This window comes from Emydura macquarii, unplaced genomic scaffold (genome assembly GCF_026122565.2).
Source record: "Emydura macquarii macquarii isolate MOO-44397 ecotype Brisbane River unplaced genomic scaffold, CSIRO-AGI_Emac_v2 contig_1253, whole genome shotgun sequence".
Lineage (NCBI taxonomy): Eukaryota > Metazoa > Chordata > Testudines > Chelidae > Emydura > Emydura macquarii.
In genome coordinates, this window is record NW_027131390.1 from 99,635,764 (window position 1) to 99,658,621 (window position 22,858).

General features: G+C 41.4%; 1 protein-coding gene across 1 annotated transcript in view; it reads right to left on the bottom strand.

Annotated features, from left to right (window-relative positions):
• The window catches only part of LOC137154237 (TGF-beta receptor type-2-like), a 58,771-nt gene extending 36,562 nt beyond the window's left edge, over window positions 1-22,209 (bottom strand). The window contains exon 1 of the mRNA XM_067549924.1: window positions 22,152-22,209. Within this exon, the coding sequence (XP_067406025.1) occupies window positions 22,152-22,203 (52 nt within the window). The 5' untranslated portion in view covers window positions 22,204-22,209. The remainder of the gene's footprint in view (window positions 1-22,151) is intronic.
• Between the last annotated feature and the right edge of the window lie 649 nt (window positions 22,210-22,858).

Below are 22,858 nucleotides of genomic sequence, written 5' to 3' on the forward strand. Positions count from 1 at the left end.
CTGATTCATCGAGCCTGCAGCCTCTGAGTCATTTTTTATTTCTGAATTCCACTGTTCCACCCTTTGCAATGCAACGAGTTGCAAATACGCATGCACACAGAGTTCACATTTTTCCAGTAATGAAGCAATTTCCATAACATTAAAGAGAAACTTTTCTACTTTACACACTCTGGTTTTTATTTTCCATTGTATAAACTCTGCAAATGGAATAAGGATGGTTGTAAACTCCAACTATTATTGTTCTCACTCAGCTGGCCTGCAAGCTAGCGTGAGGAGTCATTTAGACTGTCAACTAGAACTTTGAAAGTATAGGAATTGACCCTTTCACCCCCCTCTGCATTTTCTCTCTGGCTGTTTATCAGCGGGCATCATGGCAGATGGGCATTTCCTGAGCAGCTGGGATGAGTGGTGGTATCTGAGAGAAGGTCTCAAGTGGGTCATGCAGAACAACCAGGGTCCATTGGTGGAAGAGGGGTAATGGGGAGCAGAAGAGGCAGGCAGGTGGGTGCGGAGAAGTAGGTAGGATGCAGGGGTTGTTGAACAGGCAGTCGAGGGAGGAGAAGCAGAACAGTTTGCCCGTAGGGATAGGTGAGTGGGCCTGAATGGTGGCTGATCAGTCCTTGGATGAGAGGGCTTGCATGTTGTAGGGCAGGGAAGAGGGGCTGTGTGGTGACAGGCAGCGGGAAAGGAAAGGGAGGTGGCCTGAGAGGGCTAGGAGGAAAAATGACCAAACACCTGCCAACCATTAAGCACAGCCTGCTCTGCAACCCTTTGATCAGCCAGCTGTTTCTGAAGTTTATGTACAACAGAACTCGGCATGTTGGCTCCAGATCAGAATTTGCACAGGTGGCTGGGACTGAAGAGCTAAAGGCTACTGCACGCTGTATTCTTTCTAAAGGATAGCGCCATCTTCACAGCACTGTCACCAGCTTTTCTCTTGTCCAGCCGTGATCTTCTGCAGCAAGGCCCTTCGCTAATGGGTGTGCGCCGAGGATAACCCAAACAAAGCAAACCCAGCCACTGGTTGGTTTACTGATTCAGGGGCTGATTCTGGTCCCTGTGGTGGTATATAAGGGCCACAGGGGGTGCTGCAAGGGGTTGAGGGAGAATTTCTTCAGTGCAGGAGAAAAGTAGGACTGATGTAAGCAACACTATATTGTCCCTTCCCCCACAGGGGATGTAGAGGCGACACGAAGTGCTAGGGGGGTGCATGCCCATAGCACAGAGCACTATGTGTGATTCCAGCCTCTGAGGCTGCCCTAACTTATGGCAGGTGCCATTTTGCCCACACAGCAGCCTCAAATCCAGAGACAAAGCCACTATTGTTTCCTTTTCCCACGGCTGCCCTTTCTGTATTGTGCCCTTCCCCCTTTAGGGGATCCTTGAACACAGACTTGCTGCCAGTCCTCCTTAGCTCTGTGTATAACATGTACACACAACGTGTAATACACAAGTCCAGCCAAATTCTTCCTATTTGCAGTCATGCAAACCTCAGGGAGGTTTAAACAGGAGCAGCACTCACAAGATCCTGCTCACCTTAGCAACCACCGCTATTCACTTGTCATAGCACTTCCAGCCTCCTCCCACTATCTATGTGCATCTTTAGGCACCTAATTACCTTTTAAAATCTGGCCCATAGCCTGCACCTTGAGCTGAGTGAATAATTCAAGGCAAATAATGTGTTAGATTTTGCCTCTTCTGTGAACAGAAGGCTAGACAGTGATTTGCTCGGAAGCGAAAGAACAACCTGTGTCGCCCCAGAAGCAGTGAATGAATTGTTACTCAGACAGTAACGATGCCTTCTCTGCTGCCTGCCCTTGGTCTGGGGGAGGAGTAAATTATTTACATGGAGCAGTTTACGACCCAGAGCCAGGGAGCTCCTTATTTCCCGTCCACTTGCTCTTATGGAATATCTGGTGATCAGGTGAGAAGCGCTTGTAGCTGGAGTCACAATCTGAACAGGAGAATAGGGAGGAGGGTGTCTTTGCTTTCCTGTGTGGCTGAGAAAGGGCTGTGACCATCTACCCAAAATGTGTGAGCCTATTGCAAACTGCTCATTCTTTATGTATCCATTATACAGAATTATATACATTTTTTCCCCACCGTGGGAGTAGTTCACGAGCAATTGATGGCAAATGCACTTTGGCATTTGCAATTTGTTGGCTACTGGTTCTCATCTCTGCTTGGATGATTTGTTTCATTATTATTTCTTTTGGATTTATCCAATGCTTAACATGCCGTAACTAGCTTACTAGCCCAGCATGCATTTTGAAGTTTGAATATTAGAGTCAAATATATAATTTATTTGCTTTGGCTGCATATTCAAGTTTAAATTCATTTTCTACGACCATTCGTGCTAGCAAAACTGTGCTGATCAAATGTTTGTGGAAAGTAAATGCAAAAGGGTCATGAACGGGTGAACTGAAATCCTTTTTCAAATTCAAAAGAATAATTACAGGATGCTTTTTCCCTCTTGCTCTTCATTCAGGCTTCAATTACTACCCTTTGGGAATAAAGCTATGGAATGATTGGACTGTATTAAACTACAAGAAATTATAAGATATTCTCCATTTATTGTTTGGTTTAGATGATTAAAGTAATAAAATTTATTGTAATGAAGCAATCTTTCCCTTTTTTACGGATATTTTCCCTGTGTTCATTAAAATGTGGCTACCTCTAGTGTACTGATTTATGATTTCTGTTTTAATTTAAGCAGTGGACAAAGAAAGACATATAAAAAGAAAAAAACAACCTACATATTTTTAGATTTTGAAATTAAGGAGGACCTGATAGAAAGTCCATTGAAGTCAGTAGAAAGATGCCCATTAAATTCAGTGAGCTTTGGATCAGACACAGAAAGGATACGAATGCAAAGAAGTAGTATAGAATTTACATACATTTTGAGGGCACCAGTCAAGCTAAATAAATGTATCCTCAACCTCAGGCTGTTTCAGGAGTGATGTTTCTTCAGCATGGAAGGGCAGATGTAGGCAAACACCAGAGGAATCTCCAGAGTTAGATGCTTAAGTAAATTTAACTGTAGCCAATTTCAGTTTCATACAAAACTAATTTAAATTTTTCTACCAAAAAGATAGGCCCATAAGAAAATGCTGATTTTTAAAATGTTGCTAGAAATTATTCACAGAAATGTCTGCAAATATTGTGTTTGTTTTTAGAACCTGGCTAACCAAAGGACTCCATCACTTGTTCTGTTATGAGTTGTTACCATTGTTTCTCAACTCAGTAAGGTCCAGATTCAGCAAACCTCTTAAACACATGCTTAATTTTATGCATGTACTTAATTCCATCCCTATTTGCCAAATAACTAAGTCAAGTAATTAAAGTTAAGCAGATGCTTGAGTGCTTTGCTGAATTGGGGCCTTACCGAGTTGACGTGTAACAGAATGTTGTTCTGTTGTAGTGATGTAATGTTAAAACAATTGCCCATGCCTCACTATGGGTGATTCCTGTGCTAGACTGAGTTACTTTGCCTATTCCTAAATAACAAAAGTCATCATGTAGGGGAAGGAAAAATGTAATCAGAGCATCTGATAGGGTCCTCCTGCAGTATAGGGACATGACAACAGGAGAGCAAGGGGGAAATGGCCATGGGTGAATTCACAGTTCAACATGAGTTTTACAACAGGTTGATACTCTGCCTGTAACACATTCAATGAACAAGGTTGTTCTAAAACTTGGCAGGGAATCTACAAGGTGTGGGTGGTTGTCTGTAACTCCTGATCCACAGTCAGACCCCTGAGGTTAGTAGGCACCACGTTTTCAAACGTGCTTAACACCCAGTACATTCCATTGAAAAATCTCGCCATAGTAGGGTTGTATGTCAGAACAGTGGTAGAAATTACAGTAATACTTCAAGTCACCCAGGACATAAATACTAGATAACTGCTCTTTAATGACATGACAACTTAATGCTGTTTTTAATACTATGTAGCTGCAAAGCATGTACTGGCTCTTGCAGATTACTGTGTAATTGTATTCAGTATGTCCAAAAGCAATTAGCATGCAATGTAAACTCTGCTGTGAAGGAGAAAAGCAATTGTGGGTTTACCCTGTGATAATTGTTCCTAACCAGTTAAAAATGCAGCAGCTGCATGTTAATTACAGTATTATGAAATTCAAATGTGAGTAGTTACTATGTAAACCTTCGTATCCAAATTTTGTCCATCTAAGGGCCTTTATGGGCTACTTACCAGTTGCTAGAAGACCATGTCTAATTGTCTAAATTAGTGAAAATGGAGCAGAATGCACCTATTGTCATCTTCAATATGGTGATATAACCCACAGGATCCCAGAAGCAATGGTCCATTCATTGTGTGTACTTCAGTTTATTAACATATAATCACCTGAAGTCAGACGTAGACTCATTATAATAATATCATTCCAGTTAGGACCAATGTCCAAAAGCTAAGCGCATCCTAGAGCCCCTCAACCCTAAAACTCCCCCATTACTCCCTCCTAGCCACACTCACCCCATTTACCTCCCCTTCAGGCCCACGTGGAAAAGCCTGAGAGAACAGAAAGGCCTTGCAGTGTGATTTCAGGTGACCAGTACCTAGAGTTGGTTGAATAATGAGAACGTTTGTGAATAATTTATTCAGTGAATTTGGGGGGTGGGGGAGGAATGCTGACTGTAATACTCATGAAATAATTCTACCAGTTCTACAAGAACCCCTACCCATTTAGGACTTTACAGTCTAAAGCCAACCTCTCAGAATACACCATATCATGACTAGAAAGCAGAAACAGCAGTCTCACAAAGAGTACATTGCAATAATCCAGTCGCCAAGTGGCTAAACCATGGGTCATTGTGGTGAGGACCCCATGCAAAAAAGACAAAAATTAGACCATTTTTTATTTCAGAAGGTGGAGAAAACTACTGGGGGAGTGACTGTTCTAGATTTGATTTTGCCAAATAGGGAGGAACTGGTTGAACATTTGAAAGTGGAAGTTAGCTTGTGTAAAAGTGAACATAAAATGGTAGAGTTCATGATTTTAAGAAATGATAAGAGGGAAAACAGTACAACAAAAATAATGGATTTCAAGAAGGCTGACTTTAGCAAACTAAGAGAGTTAGTTGGTAGGTAAGATCCTATGGGAAGCAAGAGTAAGGGAAAAACAGTTCAAGAGAGGTGGCAGTTTTTCAGACATTATTAAGTGAACAAGGGCAAAGTATCCCACTGAGTAGGAAAGATATGAAGTACAGCAAGAGACCACCCTGGCTTAACCCGGAGATCTTCAATGATCTCAAACTCAAAAGTCTTACAAAAAGTGGAAACTAGGTTAAATTACAAAAGATGAATATAAACACACAAAACCAGTATGTAGGTACAAAATTAGAAAGGCCAAGGCACAAAACAAGATTAAACTAGCTAGAGACGTAAAGGGTAAAAAAAATATAATTCAGGGCTATATTAGCAGGAGTGTTGTAAGCAAAACAAGACAATTCTTCTGGTCTATGCCACACTAATTAGGCCTCAACTGGAGTATTGTGTCCAGTGCTGGGTGCCACATTTCAGGAAAGATGTGGATGAATTGGAGAAAGTTCAGAGAAGAGAAACAAAAATGATTAAAGGTCTAGAAAACATGAGCTATGAAGGCAGATTGAAAAAATTGGGTTTGTTTAGTCTGAAGAAGAGAAGACTGGGGGGGGGGGGGGGGAAACAGTTTTCAAGTACATAAAAGGTTGTTATAAGGAGGATGTAGAAAAATTATTCTCAACTTCTGAGGATAGGAGAAGAGGAAATGGGCTTAAATCGTAGCAAGGGAGGTTTAGGTTGGACATTACGAAAAACTTCCTAACTGCCAGGGTAGTTAAGCACAGGAATAAATTTCCTAGGAAGGTGATGGAATCTCCATCATTGGAGACAGACAACTGTCAGGGATGGTCTAGATAATGATTGGTACTGCCTTAAGTGCAGTAGACTGGACTAGAAGATCTCTCAAGGTCCCTTAGATAAGATGCAGGTTGCAAACCTCAGTGGCAAAAGGAGGGAACGAACACCATCTCCATCATTTTTCTGCTGGTTTCTTCTTGGCTACCAAGAAAAGGTCTGATTGTCTCAGTAAGCCTACCCTTATTCAAACCCCATTTCACTAACACACTTACCAGGTCATTTGGTTCGAGAATGGAGCTATAGTCTTCGTAGGCCAGTTCCTGCTTGTATTAATGATGAAAGTAGCAATAGGACAAATAGCAGAACGTGAGCTGTATTTGGCCTACAGGTTGCTACACCTTGGCCACCTAGATATTAGTAAAAATATTTCTATATTTTTTTTGCTCTGGAACTTAGCATTGTGTGTATTTTCCTAGCTCTGCAGAGGCATACATCTGTAGGAGTGGTTAGGAGTAGGAGAACAAAAAAGGCAATAAAAAAAATCCAAAGCTATCCTCAGACTAGGTAAACATGATAGAAACATTATCTGGGCCACATTTGGACAACAGAGTTTGCTCTGTTTTAAGTGCAAATGGTTTACTGATGATTTAGATGAAATTCCTGGAGAGTGTTTGAAAATTCCTGGCACATGTCCTATTTACCATCTGTTCGGAGGACTTTGACGAGCCAGTGAAGACATGTTGGAATGGAGTAGCTGTTATGACTCAGTGATAGAGTTTTGTGATCCACTAACTTAAGCATCTTCCAATCCTTTGATTATTTTATTACGGTGATGAGGCTAGTGTTGCCTGGGATATGAATGAAAAGAATGAAGTGAAGGGGTCCTCTATTAATTCTTAATGTACTTTTATCAGAAAGTTCCAACATTGACTATTGCCTCACATCCATTAAAACTTATATTTCTATACTAACTTGGAAATAACTGTCTCAACAAGCTGCAAAATAGAGAAATCTCTTTCCTAAAGATCTTCTCATGAGGTGTTATGAACAGTTATTATTTATTTGCAGTGGTATTAGTACTCCAGCTTAACATTCCCATCTAGGTCCATGTGCCCACACCTGGAAAGAAAGCTGATGGAAATTTTTCATAAATTGAAATTTTTGTAGAAAAATTTCAATTTGGTTTTTGCAAAAAATTTCCTGTTTTTCAACCAACTAAAAGAACTGGTCACTAAAATGTTTACCAGCTTTACTTGGAAATTTTATAGCCTGCAAGATACCAAATACTTTATCCTGTTTTACCAAGAATCTTCCAGACACAAGCATTGTTAAACTTAAGTTTAAGTTGAGTGTACATATCAATAGCAGATTTTTTTTAAAAATCCACCTTTATAAGGAGATTGTAATTATTAAAGCAATCATGCGCCAACCTCCCTGAAAAAAACAAATCAATCAAGCCCAAACCAGCAAATTGAAAGCAAAGGTTGAACTTAAAAGAAACTCAAACTCTTGAATGTGCCCATATATGGCCAACCGATCAATGTTACGCCTTATAATGAGGATACTAACACTTCCCTATCTGACTAAGATGTTGTGAGACTTAACTCATTAATATTTGTAAAACACTTTGAGATCCTCAGATGGAAGGCACTATAAAACTTCAAAGTATTATTACAAAGTATTAGTTACAATTTATACACACACACAAGTACATTATGATAATATTTTTTTCAATAGGTGTTCATTGATTTTACAGTAATGTTTTGTGGAAAAAAATTAAATCTGATTTAGCCAGACAATGTACATGATTTAGCCATATTTTTGTCAACAAATTAATAATATAAATGATATGTAAGTAAAACAGTTTCAACAGCTTTGGAAACTGGTGCGAAACACATCTAAATAATGTTCGAGTATCATCGATTTTATGTGGAATGCTCTTAACTGATAATGTATAGTGACACTGAGCAGGTCATCAGTATTTTCCATTTTTTTGCAAGAAACACAAATGATCAATTAAATCTATGGATTGTTGGTGGTGATAAGTAGCTTTCTGAGAATAGTTTCCTCGTCCAAGTACATGGAATGATAGAAAGAAAAAAAGTGGCGGCAGATAAATTACACTTAAAATATTGGGTCTCCCCCCCACTAACTTGGACTTCAGTTGCTGAAGTCAGTGGAGATGAGCATACTCAGTAACAGGCCTTACATCTGTAAATTCCTAAGTATACTGGTTGAAATTTTCAAAAGTGGTGAATGATTTTTGGTGCCTCCATTTTTTGCTGTTCAGCTGGAGACTGATTCTTTAAAGGGGTCTCATTTTCAGAAAGCACAGCACCCCCTATTCTAAAAATAAGGCGTTTTGGGGCGTCTCAGATTGAGGCACCCAAAAATTGAGGTATCAAAGTCACTTTAAAATTTTGACTTTGTTTATGCACATTCCTTGATTCAAGAACTCTCCTGATTGTGACAGATGGGCCTAATCGATGAAAAATGTCAATTAGCAACGACAATACCATGTTGGTGAATTATCATCATACGCCATATGGGGGAACATACAACAAAAAGAATTTTATCCGAATACAGCCCAGAAAGAAAGAAATATCTGTGCACAAATGGGACTATTTCTTATGAGAAAACTCTTCAAAAGGTGCCTGCAAGTCCTCTGCACGCAAAACTAACCACTGAATTCAATGGGAGTATTGTGTATGTGCAAACCTGTTGCCTAAGGAAAGCCTGAATACAAGGTCTATGGACAAAGGAACTAGCATGGGTGAGGAGCCTGGGATAGGGGGATGGAAATGCTCTTCCAGTGACAAACCAGGTCCCAGAACATCCTCCCAAACAAACCATAGCAATTAGTGTGTCCAGCCAGCTGTGCTGTTCATAGATGTGGTGTTTGGGTAAAGGGGATGGAACCCAAGTGGATCCCCTTTCAGAAAATTCCTGTGCCAGAGGCGTGGCACAAGAGTAACATAGGTGGCCCTATCCTCTCCTGTGATGGGTGACCACCCCACACAAGGCCCGAACAGGTAAAACAGGCCAATTAACTACAGGCTGCACCTGGAGGAAAGCCATGGCCTGCTAAGGCCTAATGGCTGATGAAGCTCAGCTGGGGCATGAGCTGGGCTAAGCTTATAAAGAGAGGAAGCTGATGTAGGAGAAGGGCTGCTGGGAGGAACTCTGCAGTCACTACCTAGAGAGGAGGTGAGCTGATTACGGGCAAGGAGAAGTTCTAAGGGGGTCAGTGGTCAGATGGAGAAGGGTGACCCACCTGATATAGTGTACTTGGACTTTCAGAAAGTCTTTGACAAGGTCCCTCACCAAAGGCTCTTAAGCAGCGTAAGCAGACCAGAGATCAGAGGGAAGGTTCTCTCATGGATCAGTAGCTGGGTAAAAGGCAAGAAACAAAGGCTAGGAATAAATGGTCAGTTTTCATGCTGGAGAGAGGTAAATAGCGAGGCGACCCAAGGTCACTGTACTGGGACAGCGCTGTTCAACATATTCATAAATGATCTGGAAAAAGGCAAAGTCTGCAGAGAAGAGAAAACTACTGAAGAAAGTTAAATCCAAAGCTGACTGTGAAGAGTTACAAGGGGATCTCACAAAACTGGGTGACTGGGCAAGAAAATGGCAGATGGAATTCAATGTTGATAAATGCAAAGCAAGGCACATTGGAAAACATAATCCCAACTACACATCCAAAATGATGAGGTCTAAATTAGCTGTTATCACCCAAGAAATAGATCTTGGAGTCATGGATAGTTCTTTGAAAACATCTGCTCAGTGTGCAGTGGTGGTCAAAAAAGCTAGCAGCATATTAGGAACCATTAGGAAAGGGATAGATAATAAGACAAAATATCATAATACCTCTATATAAATCCAGGGTATGCCCACACCTCAAATAGCGTGTGCAGTTCTGGTGACCCCATCTCAAAAAAGATATATTGGAAAAATATGGAGAAGGGGGGGGGGGGGAAGATTAGGGGTATGGAACAGCTCTATATGAGGAGATATTAAAAAAAACTGGGACTGTTCAGTTTGGAAAAATGATGACTAAGGGCAGATATGATAGAGGTCTATAAAATCAGGACTGGTGGGGAGAAAGTGAATAGGGAAGTGTTATTTACCCGTGACATAACACACAAACTTGGGGTCATCCAATGAAATTAATAGGCAGCAGGTTTAAAACAAACATAAGGAAGTACTTCTTTACACAGTACAGTCAACCTGCAGAACTAGTTGCTAGGGGATATTGTGAAGGCCAAAAGTACAACTGGGTTTCAAAAAGAATTAGACAAGTTCATGGAGGATTGATTCATGAAGATGGTCGGGATGCAACCCTGTGCTCTGGGTGTTCCTACACCTTTGATTCCTAGAAACTGGGACTGGATGACATGGAATGGATCACTCATAAATTGCTCTGTTTTATTCACTGTCTCTGATGCATCTGGCATTGGCTGCTGTTGAAAGACAGGATACTGGGCTAGATGGACCATTGGTCTGACCCCGTATGGCCATTCTTATGTTATGTTTTTAAGCCCTGGGATCCTGCCTTGAAATACAGACTCTGGGAAGAACCCTGAGAGAGGGTGAGGTAGCCATGAGGAGCAGAGGAAGCTCCAGTAGTAACGCAATGGAGGGCCGGAAGAAAGGTGGGAAAGAGCAACAAGGTCGGAGTTTGAACAAACCGTAGTCGCTGGGCATATGGTTCTGGGCTGGAACCTGGAGTAATGGATGGGCCTGGGTTCCCCTAGTAGCCGCTGGGAAAGTGATGCAGTTTTGATTGGGAAGGACTGCCTGGAATGGCACCCGGACAGCAGGTCTATTGAAACTTTTTTACCTGAAAGGGAAAAACTGTACAGTGACCTGACTGGAGGGCCAAGCCAAGAAGATGAAGGGAAAAATGACCATGAGGAAGCACAGCAACTCCTAGAGCACAAGAGGGGCTATGGTGCGAGTGAGTGACGGCGGGGGGGGGGGGTGTCAGTCTGGGCAGAACTAGTCTCAGGACGCATCCACAAGGGGACACCCCAGTGGAAAGTAGTACCCCCAGGACATGCCCTGTCTCACAGCCCCTGGTATAGTGCATAGCAGAGATAGGAAGGGGCAGGGAGAAGGGCACGGCCAGAGCACTGGCCATTCTGGGCTTCATGACTGCTACATAGGGAGCCGTGAGCAGCAGTCACCCCAACCCCCAGAACAGCCCTGAACTGGGGATAGAAAGATGGCATACAGCCACTTCTGTCGTCGCCCACCCCCCCACCACACACACACACGCACACGCTGTGCCACTCAGAGATGCAGCTCCTAATCTGGTCCCTGCTCTGCAACCGTTATTCACTTCACTAACCCAGCTCCTGCTCAGTGCTGTATTCCTAAAACACGCTCCAATGGGTATATCACTAAACAACAATCCTGTTAAACAAATTCTTTCCAAGCGGAGGCCTTATGTGCCATGGGCAATAGCGCTGATGAGGATAAATGGAACAGGATCTTTCACTCCTCCTCCACTGATGGTGTTTTACAAACAGGCAGGCGTAGAACAAATACACAAAACTGGATTGAACGTGTGTTGGAGAGAATGCAACCCGAAAGTTACCTTCCTGCACATCTGGTGGGAATGTCCTAGAGTATTTTCCAGCAACCCTGGAAAGATGCCTGTTGATAAATTAAAGACATAACAGGAACTGAACGCCTGGAGGATCCATTGCTCTTACTTCTGTGGATGCCTATTCCGTGCGTCTATTTGAAAAGAGTTGAATTAATCACTCATGTATTGGTAGTAGCTGGATGTATCATCACTTCCTGTTGTAAGTGGAAGGACCCTGTTATCGATCATGGAAAAGTTTGGCTAAATTTGGGATATTTCAAACATGGAAAAAATGACTTAGTCAAAAGGACAATTGAATCTGTGTCTTCTAATCTGGCATGCTGGCTTTTAGATTCTCCTAGCGTAAATTAATTCAGCAAGCAAAGCCATAAAAAAATCTTTATTTTCAAATCCTGCTTTCTTGCAGATTGCTGACTGTCTTGGACATAGGGATTTGCTCTGCATGTGCAAATGCATTCTACTTTATTAAATGATTAAAATAAAACAGGGTTTTTTATAGCAATATCCATGTAGAATGCTGCCTTTTGCACATTATTATTATTAATTGTATAGGGCCCAGGGGTCTTGTAGGCACTTCAAAAATCACACGCAATTCAAGCTTCCTCAGAGAATTTACAGTCATAAGATCGTGGTTTTGCAAATATTTCTTCACATGAATAGTGTTGTCCATGTTAGTAATCCCATGTGCAAACGAATTCGCAGGACTGAAGCGTACATGTTGCATTTGACAGACAAGTGAGGATATAATGAGCACTAGGAAGGGGAGGAAATGGGTCAGAGATATATGATAACACTACCAAGGTACACATTCATCTTGGTGGTACAATCACTTTAAAGTGAGCACACCTTTTCCATAGTCAATGCAAAATACATAGTAAAACTACCTAGTTTGTGAAATACTGACTGAAGTAACAAAAGCACTGTGCAAAATCTCAGGAACCTTTCTGTCCAAGGTATTGTGCACTGTAGCTTTTAAAGCCCTGTTTGTTAGGTACAGGTACACAACAGTAGTTACACAGAGTTAATGAGATGGGTCCAAAAAAGAACCTCTTATCCACCCCCCACCCGCAACTCAAATATTGCTGGTTTGGATAAAATGAGACCTGGGGAAAGTGACGTGGCGATTTAGGAAACATCACTTTGTCTCTCTGGGCCTCAGTTCCCTATTCGTAAAATGGGGATAATAACACTTCCCTACTTCACGCGGTGGTGTGAGGTTACCACAGCAATGGGGGGGCTATGTAAGTGCCTTAGGAAGAGTGAGAGAGCCTATAGTTTGACGGTGGAGCAGGTGGTTGCTTTGTCACTTACAGCTGACAGAAGAGGGAGGGCATGAACTCTGTTAGTTCTCAGGGACTGCCAGGAGGCATTGCTGTCAGAACCTGGCACCGGGGTGAGGAGTGACGTGTCCCTGAGGGAAGCTGGTGGACCTGTATGAGGCTATGCAAAGGCAGGTAGACGTTCTCTTCACTTCCCTGCACCAAGGGGAAAAGACCTCTCAAAACCCTCGGTCTGTTTCCCGGGACGAGATCCCAAGGGAAGGCTGCTACAAGCCTCGAATGGCCAGCCACTGGCCCCAGGAGGGAGAAAGTAGAATGAAGAATGCCTGATGGAGCTGCTGTTGGTGGATTGCTTTTTGCGTTCTCCAGAAGAAGGTGGAGTTTTTGTTTTGACTGGAGGATTAACCTCAGAGAGGAAAACTGAGCCCCATCCACCACCGTGAGAGGTAAGAGAATGTGTCCCACTGCCCCAGACCCAGGAGGGCAAGTGAAATTCAATAAGATAAGGACTCTCATATGCCCCATTGAAAGTTCCAGCCCCAGTGTTTTAGCAGAGATCAGATTGCAGCATAGGTCTCTCTACAACACAGAGGAGAGCGGAAAAGTGAAGTGAAATGCAGCAGCTGCCAGAACTGGCACTGTAGCTAGGGTCTTCAGTGCTGTCTGTTCTTATTAATAGGTGCAAATTGTGTAAAATGATGAAAAGATGTTTAAATCTGTTTATAAATAATTCTGTCTGGTCATGAATAACATTTCAATTAAGGTACATTTTAAAACTGCCAGAATCCATGTAGGCAATGACTATCAGCGTGTTGTAAAATGGAAGATTGCATTGTACAGCCAGATAAATTAATTTCCTAAAAGACAAGATGCAGTTGCTTCGGTATAAATCCTCTGTAGTTTAGTTTGTGAGACGTGTTCGTGGTTTGTCTCAAGGCAGTTAAACGCTACTGATGTATCTAGTATCTAAACGCAACTGATGGCTACAGTGCCGTAACTGCACTCGGGGGTAAATCCTGTTGAGTGCGATTGTTGGGAGCAGAGCCTGCAGTGGTGGTGGATGCAAGATCTGTGAGTGCTCACGTCTGATCTTCTGAAAGGCAAACAGCTATCAGGAGTTGACCATAAGAACTGATGATGTCTATGCTAAACAGAAGTACCATTGGAAGAATTGAAACATGCCTGTGATGGGACTTATGGATTCCTTCTCAAGACTGGTGAGGAAAGGACAGAGGCAGGATCATGATTGTTTCCCCTGAATTCAAGGAATTGCAGAATAGCAAGGCTGGGCCAGTTATGACCCACTAGCCCAACCCTTCAAGGCTCTGAAGAGCCCGTTATGGGACGTGAACCCATAGTCTGGGTCCAACTACCGTCTCTTGGCGCCCACAGATTGATAATGCCATCGGTGATTGACTGGTCTATTACCCCTAATAAATGTTTATTTTCCAGTGGTAGGTTTTATTCTTTAAATTAATTTTTGTTTCTCTTGCATTTGGTACTGGGCACTGAACCTTTCGATGTAAATGGAGGAGCAAACTGATGTAGTGCAGAGACCATTCCAAGTCACGGTCGCTGACTGTTTCATCTCAGTTCCCATCAGTGTAGTCTGCTGAACTATACTTAATGTACTGTGGATATTGTTTGTATGAAGACGTGGGAGGTTGCACATCTAATAAAAGATGACAATCCACAGTGGGGTGCATTCATTTTATTCCAGATGACAATATAAATACATAAAGGACCAAATTGAAAGCAAACATGATGATGATGAATCATCACTGCAAGGAGGGAGAAAAAAACATCTTCAGAGAAATAACCTAGACAAATGGTGGAGCTTCATGTAGCTTACAAAGAACTATATAGATCAGGGTAGACAATAGACATTGGCATTACTTCCAAATACAGGAACTCTTGAATAGTCCTTTTATATTTTAATTTTTTTAAGCCAGTGATTGCTCATTTAATGAGCAATGAATCTGAGGTGTAAATACATTATGGACTTTCCCTTTGATAAGTTACTGACAAAATTTACACGTGTTGTAACTAGAGTTGGCTGAACAATTTTTGACAAAAGAATGACCTTTGTATTAAATTGAAATTTTGACAATTTTTTGTTGATGTTTTTGGTTGTCCAAAACCAAAAAACATGGGGGTTTGATTTTAATGTAAACCTGAGAAATGCGGAAAAAAAAGTTCTACAAAAATGAAAAACTTCCATTTTTTTCAAACTTTTTCACAGAAAATAAAAAAACATTTTCGAAACAGCTCTAGTTGTGACCATCCTGCTTCAAATCTAGACACTGGGCAAGATCCTTGTTCCACCTTCTAGTTGTGTTGCACAGCTCATGCAGCATAAAATAGCTGGAAAGGCAAGGGAAATTCCTGAGTGGTATAAAGCTAACAGCCAGAATATGCCACCTGGTCTCTGCCCCCACAATTAGGGGGAATTTGGCAGGCATAAGGGATGGTGAGCAAAGCGAACTGCACTCCAGCAATCCTTGGCCAGTTGGAACAGCTCTAGGGAACCACATTGTCAGAATAATTTAGAACAGCCCTGAGGCTGCTCTAAGTTACACCAAGGATTGAAACAGTCTGGGTTTGATCCCATTATGAAGGGAAGGGAATGGGGACATGATGAGTTGGAACCACCTACCCCTATCCTTATTGGTTCTTGAGCCAATCATAACCTGGTTGGACCCATGAATCTGGTAAGCATTGTCAAGATTTTTCTCAGCTTTCTGAAGTGTTAAATAGGTTCCTATTCCTTTTATTTTTCTTACCTGAGAGCTGTTATTGTGACCTAGCTCTCATTCAGCCTTTTCATAACCTCTATATCAGGTTTCTTTTACAAGGAAGCAGAAGCTGTCCAAAGAATCACATATTTTTCTCCCCTGGGGATAGAAAGTGAACTATGGCAGAAATCACCGATTGACCCTTAATCCATTATCAGATTGAAGGGGGAAATCACTGAAAGCTTTAATTGTGCTAATTTTCTCTGTGGCATTTCTGGCTATTAATGTAATAGTAAAATAGTCAAATCTGTGTATCCATGAATAACCATTTGAATCCCTCGCTGTCTTCTTTTGTACCTCAATGTGCACAGAGTACGTCTCTCCATCTACTCTGTTAAAAGTAATGGTCATAAGGGGCCAGTACAAATGGATACATTCAGAGGTCAGGCTAAGGCAGTGAGTAATAATAATACTAAATATATTAAGGTATTATTATTATATTGCTCATTCTTAGCTCTAGCTCTCAACCTGTTTTACAAAGGAAAGTGACTCCTCTCCTAAGCTGCACCTACAACCCAATGCCCACTCACTTATGGCATCAAACTGAAATGCCACTGGGACTAGATTGGGCTGATCTATACAATATGATTGTCCCTCTCCAATGTTGTGTGTTTGGAGGGTTTGTGCACCCTGCTAGTGTTTTCCTGCAGAGCTGGGGAAAGGGGTTATCGTGTAAACTTGCAACAGTGAATCTAGGACCGAAATTGTCTCCAAAGCCTTATTGGAACACTGGTTTTGGTTCCAACTGCCGGAGAAACAAGAGCCCCCTCCTCTTCACAAAGCAGCCTGAGGAGCCTGGGATAGGTCACCAGAGGTCTCTGAACAAATACTAGGGATGTTTCTGTGGCAGCTTTGGAGTTTCCTGTAGTAATGCATGAATTCTCTAGATTCTATATGTTTGGCTGCTTGCTGCAAGAGGGTTTACCATACGAAAATGTAGGCTTTGCTCAAGAAGAGGCAGGAAAGGCAACAATGGTTTCAGCTAGCCATACATCTCCCAGCACTTGAGGTACAATGCAAGAGCCTTCGCCCCGAAGTTCCAACACCAATGCCCTTCTGAGATCACCAGGTTGGTTTTTGGGAAGTAGAATAAAAAGGGCCTGTTAAATTGAGAACAAAAGACTTTGGCTGGATTTTCAGAGATGGGCCCTCAAGGAGAGGGGAAGGAGAGTTAAAAGGAACAGAATGAGACTTAGACCTCCAGAAGTTAGGGGTCTGGGGTAAGACAGGCCTACCTAGACCTGTAGGTAAGATAGACATGCTTGTAGACCTTTTGTTATTTCATAAATCTTCTCTTATGCCATGTTTTGGCCTTGTTGTTAAGATTAAACAATACTTTGTTTTAGGAAGGCTTGTTGGATCACTATAATTGAGACTCCTGGAGGGAAGAACTTCAGATGCCCAAACCCAGTTAGTCCTGCTGGGTGAGTGCAGCTAATCTACAGGGTACTGTGGCCTAGGGATAGTCTAAGAATGGGAGAATTGCAGGATTATATCCCAAGAGAGGTAAAGGCCCCAGGCCTGAGACCTGCGAGGGTGCGTTCGAGATCAGAAGAGGGGGTCATAAATTCAGCTACCCTTGCAAAAGTGATCGTTTCCCCAAAGGGAGGCAGTCTGCAAGGCTGAGGATAAACTGCACTGACGTTGGGAGAATCAGATGGGGGCACTGTAGGCATATCCAGATCTCCCATCTTGTTCTCCGCAGGTACCAGTCCTTGCTGCTGACACAGTAAAACTAAGATCCCTGTTTACAGCTTGTGAGGACTTCAGAGAGCAAGAGGGGAGAACCCTGGTTGCAGCAGAGGGTTGCCTGATCCTGCCCTTTCCAGAACACTCAGTTCTGTCAGATGAACAGATACCGTAAATGGATCCAGGTAACTTCCTGCTACATTTTAGGATGAGCTCTTCCACCTCGCTCTTACCCAGAGAGATAGTGCAGTTCCCGAGAGACTGTTGTGTATCTTGTCTCCTGCCCCATTACTGGAGCCTCTTATCCCCACCAACACACCAGCCAACTTTGAGCACTTAAGACTGAATGTTTTCTTCCCATGAATAGTCAGCATTCTTAGCTAACCTGTGGTGTGTATTGGAGTTAGTTTTGCATAAGGGAGATGCAGTCAGTAAAGTGTTTGGGGGGGAGGGGAGGAGGGAGGTTGGGTCTTGGGGTTTATAATGTTAGCCTACATTTACACAATGCAGTTAAGGCATTCAGCCATTTTTTATAATAAACTATTTTCAATTTCTCACCCCCTGTGAGTCTATACAAAGTCCTCCAGGGTGGGCTGCTCACCCCTTGTAGCTTTCCCATGTCCATGTGTGCATCTTATTAACAAATCATGCTGCTCCCATTAATGTGAGTGGGATACTCTGGGTTTCCCTGACGAAGTGGTGGTGGGGAATAAAGGTTGCACTGCTTTGCCAGCTGGAGGCACCATGCGTTCTTTAATCTGGTACCCAACTGCCTTCCAGAAATCACCTTCCCAAGGTTCCAGTAGCCCCATGATTCTTGCTAAAACCCTGTGGACTGCTACCCAGATGACAGTGCCCTTATTTGGAGCCAAGTGAGTAGAGTCCTTCTGCAGGAGGTCATACACTTTGATCGTCAGTGAAATAGTTTAAAATATTGACATTTGTGCTGCTATTGTTAGGCTTCAGAGTTAACAGTTCCTCAGGATGATTAGGTGCAGTCCACATCTCTCAGAGCTACTGTTTCAGGCTGTCAGCAGGTTCAGGTAGATATCAGTGTGGTCAGTGGAGTTATGCCAATTTCTCACTAGTTTAAGTGAGAAGAGTGAGGGTGGCGTTCCCTCTCCCTTGTATGGATTATTCCTACTTAAGGATCAATGTGTCTCTAAATGACTAAAATCAGAGGAACGCATAATTAAAGTGAAATACAAATGTTACACTAATGTGCTGTGGCCTGAACTGGGATTTAAAATCAGAAAGCTGAGTTAAGGAAAAGAAAATATACATCTGTGACCTCCGCAGAAAGGATATGCTACAGAAAAGAGTTATGCAGAAGAAAATACCATGAAATTCACTATCACATGAGAGAACAACATTGAGAGTCACTAAATGCAAGGATGACAATAACTTGATTATTTGAGGTGGAGAACAGCTGAGCATCAGTGACTGGAATCTAACCCTTTCTCGGGAAGGTTTACTGAAGAAAATAAAGTATACGCTCTTATGCTGAGTCTTATGTCAAACAAGCAAATGTATGAGAGTCCATAAAAACAAACAAACCCCGAGCTAGTTTTGAATCTGGGCTGCAGAATTGTGAATTATGCTGGGTATTGTTCATGACAAAGGCATCCAAAATATTACCCTAAAGTTGAACCTGAGGGAAAAAAGGTAGTGATACTCTTCCGCGCTCCAGCCACAAACGAAGCTCTGCCCACATGAGACAGCACTCACTACAGATTGTGCAGATATTCCAAATATGATCATGCATGCTCTTTGGAATCCTGGGGCTCAGCTTGCCGGAGGTGAGATCCAAATACATCTATGAGCTCAGCTTGGCTTCCTGCTGGATTTCTTGAGCTTGATTCCCTTATGGGTGCTCATATGCCAATTGCAAATGTAGACGGATGTCACTACACTAGTTATGTATTTCCAAGAACAACTCGTAGATTTTAAGACCAGAAGAAATCATTATGATAAACTATTCTGACTTCCTTTATAACACAGGCATTAGAAATTCACCCAGTAATTCCTGCATCAAGCCCATAACTTTTTGTTAAGATAGAGCATATCTTGTAGAAAGAGAGTCAATCTTGATTTAAATAATTCAAGAGAATCCACTATATCTCTAGGTAAATTGTTCCAATGGCTAATTACCCTCACTTTAAAAAATCTGCCCCTTATTTCTCATTTGAATTTGTCTAGTTTCAGCTTCTAAGTAGATCTCATTGCAGCTTTCTGCTGGATTAAAGAGCCCTCTACTATCAGAAATTCTCTCTCTGATTATGTCACATCTTAACTGTCTCTTGGATAAATTAAATAGATTGATCTTCTTTAGTCTCTCGCTATAATGCAGGTTCTTCAGACCTGGGATCATTCTTGTAGTTCTTTTCTGAACCCTGTCCAGTCTGTCAACGTTCCTTTAAAAATCTGGATTCCAGAACAGCACACAACCTGAAATCCACGTGCAAAAGCATTCCTAATTTTCTAGAACTAGCATCAGTGAAGTTAGTAACGTAGTATAGCATCGCATTTTGCTGGAACACAACAGAGAAGTTTCCTGTCTTCACATTCAGCTTTTGAAAAACTTGCTCCTTGGAAAGCAGCCACAACAAGGAAAAAAAAGTAAGGATAAATGTTTATGAGCAGAGTCTTGTGTCTTTGTACAATTTACTAGTGAAAGTTATGGAAATCCTTTATTGAATTCTTAACTGTACATCAAACTACAATCCTTGCTTTCACAACATACAGAGGAAAATAGCTATGTTATCTCATGACCATTCAGCCGTGTGACTGATTAAAGTGATATGAAAAGGACTGTTAGAAACTGATAATGCACCAAATTTGGTTCCCAACGGCTCCAGTGTAAATCCACAGTAACATCTCTCAAGTATACTACATAACCTCTTGAGGTCCCTTCCAGCCCTACATTTCTATTATTGTATGATAATAAAGACTGAAATTCATGGGATTACTCTGGTGTAGTTGAGATGGAATCCAGCCCATTGTCTGTATTATATGATTAAGGACATGCCATTTATGGTGAGAGGAGTTATTTTCCAGTTGCCACTAAACAGTTAATCCAGATGCCCTTTAACTATTAATCAACGTGAATTTTGGAAAATATTGCTTTAGGGGTGATCACACAATATTTTAAATCATTTTGATAATTTGGGCTGGGATTTTCAAAGGAGCCTAAGGGTGTGTGAGGTGCCCAATTCCAATTAAAAACAATGGTATTTGAACACTAATTCTCTTAAACCGCCTTTGAAAATCCCAGCACTGCTGCACAGCTGATCTTAACTGTATGCATCACAAAACAGGATGTAGCACTTTAAAAAATAGCATTGTTGAACTAAATCCAGTAAAAGAGATTCTGGCTTTTTCCTCCCTGAGACACTATATATTTAAACACTCAAAATTAATTGAATAACATTAACTTTGTCGACATATCAGCCACTTAACCTTTCAGATGAATTTAGTAATGGTGATATATTTTGATTTGACCCTTTTCAGATTAAACATTTGCCTTTTAAAGAGGAAAAGCATAAATTAAATAATGTTAAAATTGGGCATTTCACAAGGATAATTAGTGGTCTCCTTTCTTACCAAAAACAATCCAATACTGTGATTAAAATAATACCCTCTAGTACTTCAGTTAGTTCTGCTCAAACTTTGCTTATTTTAGTAGTCACTTTCCAATGTATCATCCTGTCCCCTATATGCTCATAGTATAGTTATGGTTTTATCCGCCAGATTATTGTTAGTATCACAGGAAAAGTCTTGTGCAACTCTGAAAATCTTACTCTAACTATATATACTCAATTCCCTTGTTTGGCTCTCTCTGATTCATTAGTTGCAATCAGTATCATATTTGTACACACACAAGTTATCTATCCGTCTATTATATTTCATTCCCGTTTTCTGTAGGCATTGGGACCCACTAAAAGTGAATTTGAAGATAGATCCCCACACCCACTTCACTTGGATGTGAACAAAGTAGAATGAAAATCCCACTGTTTCACTGCATTGAGCAAAGGGCAATTCCAGTAACAGTGAAACTTGCACATTAAGCAAAACTAGTCTGTGTTTAAAAAAGACTTCACTATAAAAAAGTTCCAGTGTCTGCGTGAATATATAAATATACACTATATATAGACATGTGTATGTATACATACTATAGGTGCTGCATATACAGAGAGACATGGATACATACTTAGTGAATGTGTATATGCCACTCATTTATATACAAATCTATCTCCCGTGAAGCCATCATTAAGATTTAAACAAGAGAATTTAGAGCATAGAGAGGTTCATTTTCAAATCCTGGAGTAGGGAGTTTATCTGAAGTATTAAGAAAGTTATAGGAACCTAACCAGAGTATTTATTACAAAGAAATCTTTACGTAAGTGCTGGAATGGTTTGCTGAATAGCCAGATGTTGCTGCAGAGACTCCCCACCCCCCTTCTTTAATAGTTTGATTAATCCTGCACATAAACTGAGGCTGATAAAAAAAATTCTATGCTGCAAACATCTCAGCATCTGGACATTGTTGAAGTCAAATCATTCAACAGTGCCGCTCACTTTTTTTTTTTAAATCTGCCTTAATAAAATAAAACCTTCCAACAAGTAACAGTAACTTTTATATATTTTTGTATTGTAAACACTGACATCTCTGAACAACTCAGAAAGTGCATGCAGAAACCTATCCCCCAGTTGAATGTTTACCATTTGTTAGAAGACAAATATACAGCCAGCATTACTGCTAGAGTATTGTACTCAAATCTCAGCTATTTCAAACCCTCCAGCTAATGACCATTAGGATAGAAATCAACGATTATCTTTCTGCTGGAGGAAGGAAAAATAAATGACCTCTATGAGTATGCTGCTTAACATTGCCTACCAGAAGCCTTTTTCTACTCACAGAAAGACAGCAGCAGCAGAGAAATCAGACCCAGCCTCTTCCAGTAACCCATTTTCTGAATCCTGCCAGCAACTGGAAACCCAGCTTCACAGTTTTGATCAATTCATCCTCCACCAGTGCAGCCAGTCTGCTGTGATTATTTTGCTCCCAACCCAAAGCTCCCAGGCTTGTGGGGCTCCTGGCTAAACTTGCAGGGAAGGCGGATCCAGCTGTTTCAAATGCAGCTGTGTGTGGGGTCCGCCCAGGAACTGAAGTTTATGAACAAACTAAGCCTGACTCTCCTCTCTGACTATATACAGATATGGGAGGGGGAACCTGGGGGAAGAACTCTGGCTCTGAGAGCAAAGTTTGATTTTTCTGATGACAACATTAAGCTGCTTCAAACTCCATATTGTCCAAGGCTTTGAAGAGCACCTCACTTCTATTGCAGGCATCTAATCAAACTGTTATGTGACTACACCATACCCCTTTCATTAGAATAAAACCCAGATTGTAACAGTTCAGCACACTAATTTACCACTTTTCTCACCTTCACTCTACTTTTGTCAATACATATTTTAAAATTACTTGTTTAAAAATGCTTAATTGCAGGATTCAGGACAACATACCTCTTCAGAAAGGGCACTTCAGCACATGCTGAACTTTAAGCATATCTTGTAAGTTCCATTGACCCAATGGGGCCTAAGCACATCCTAAAATGCTTTCCT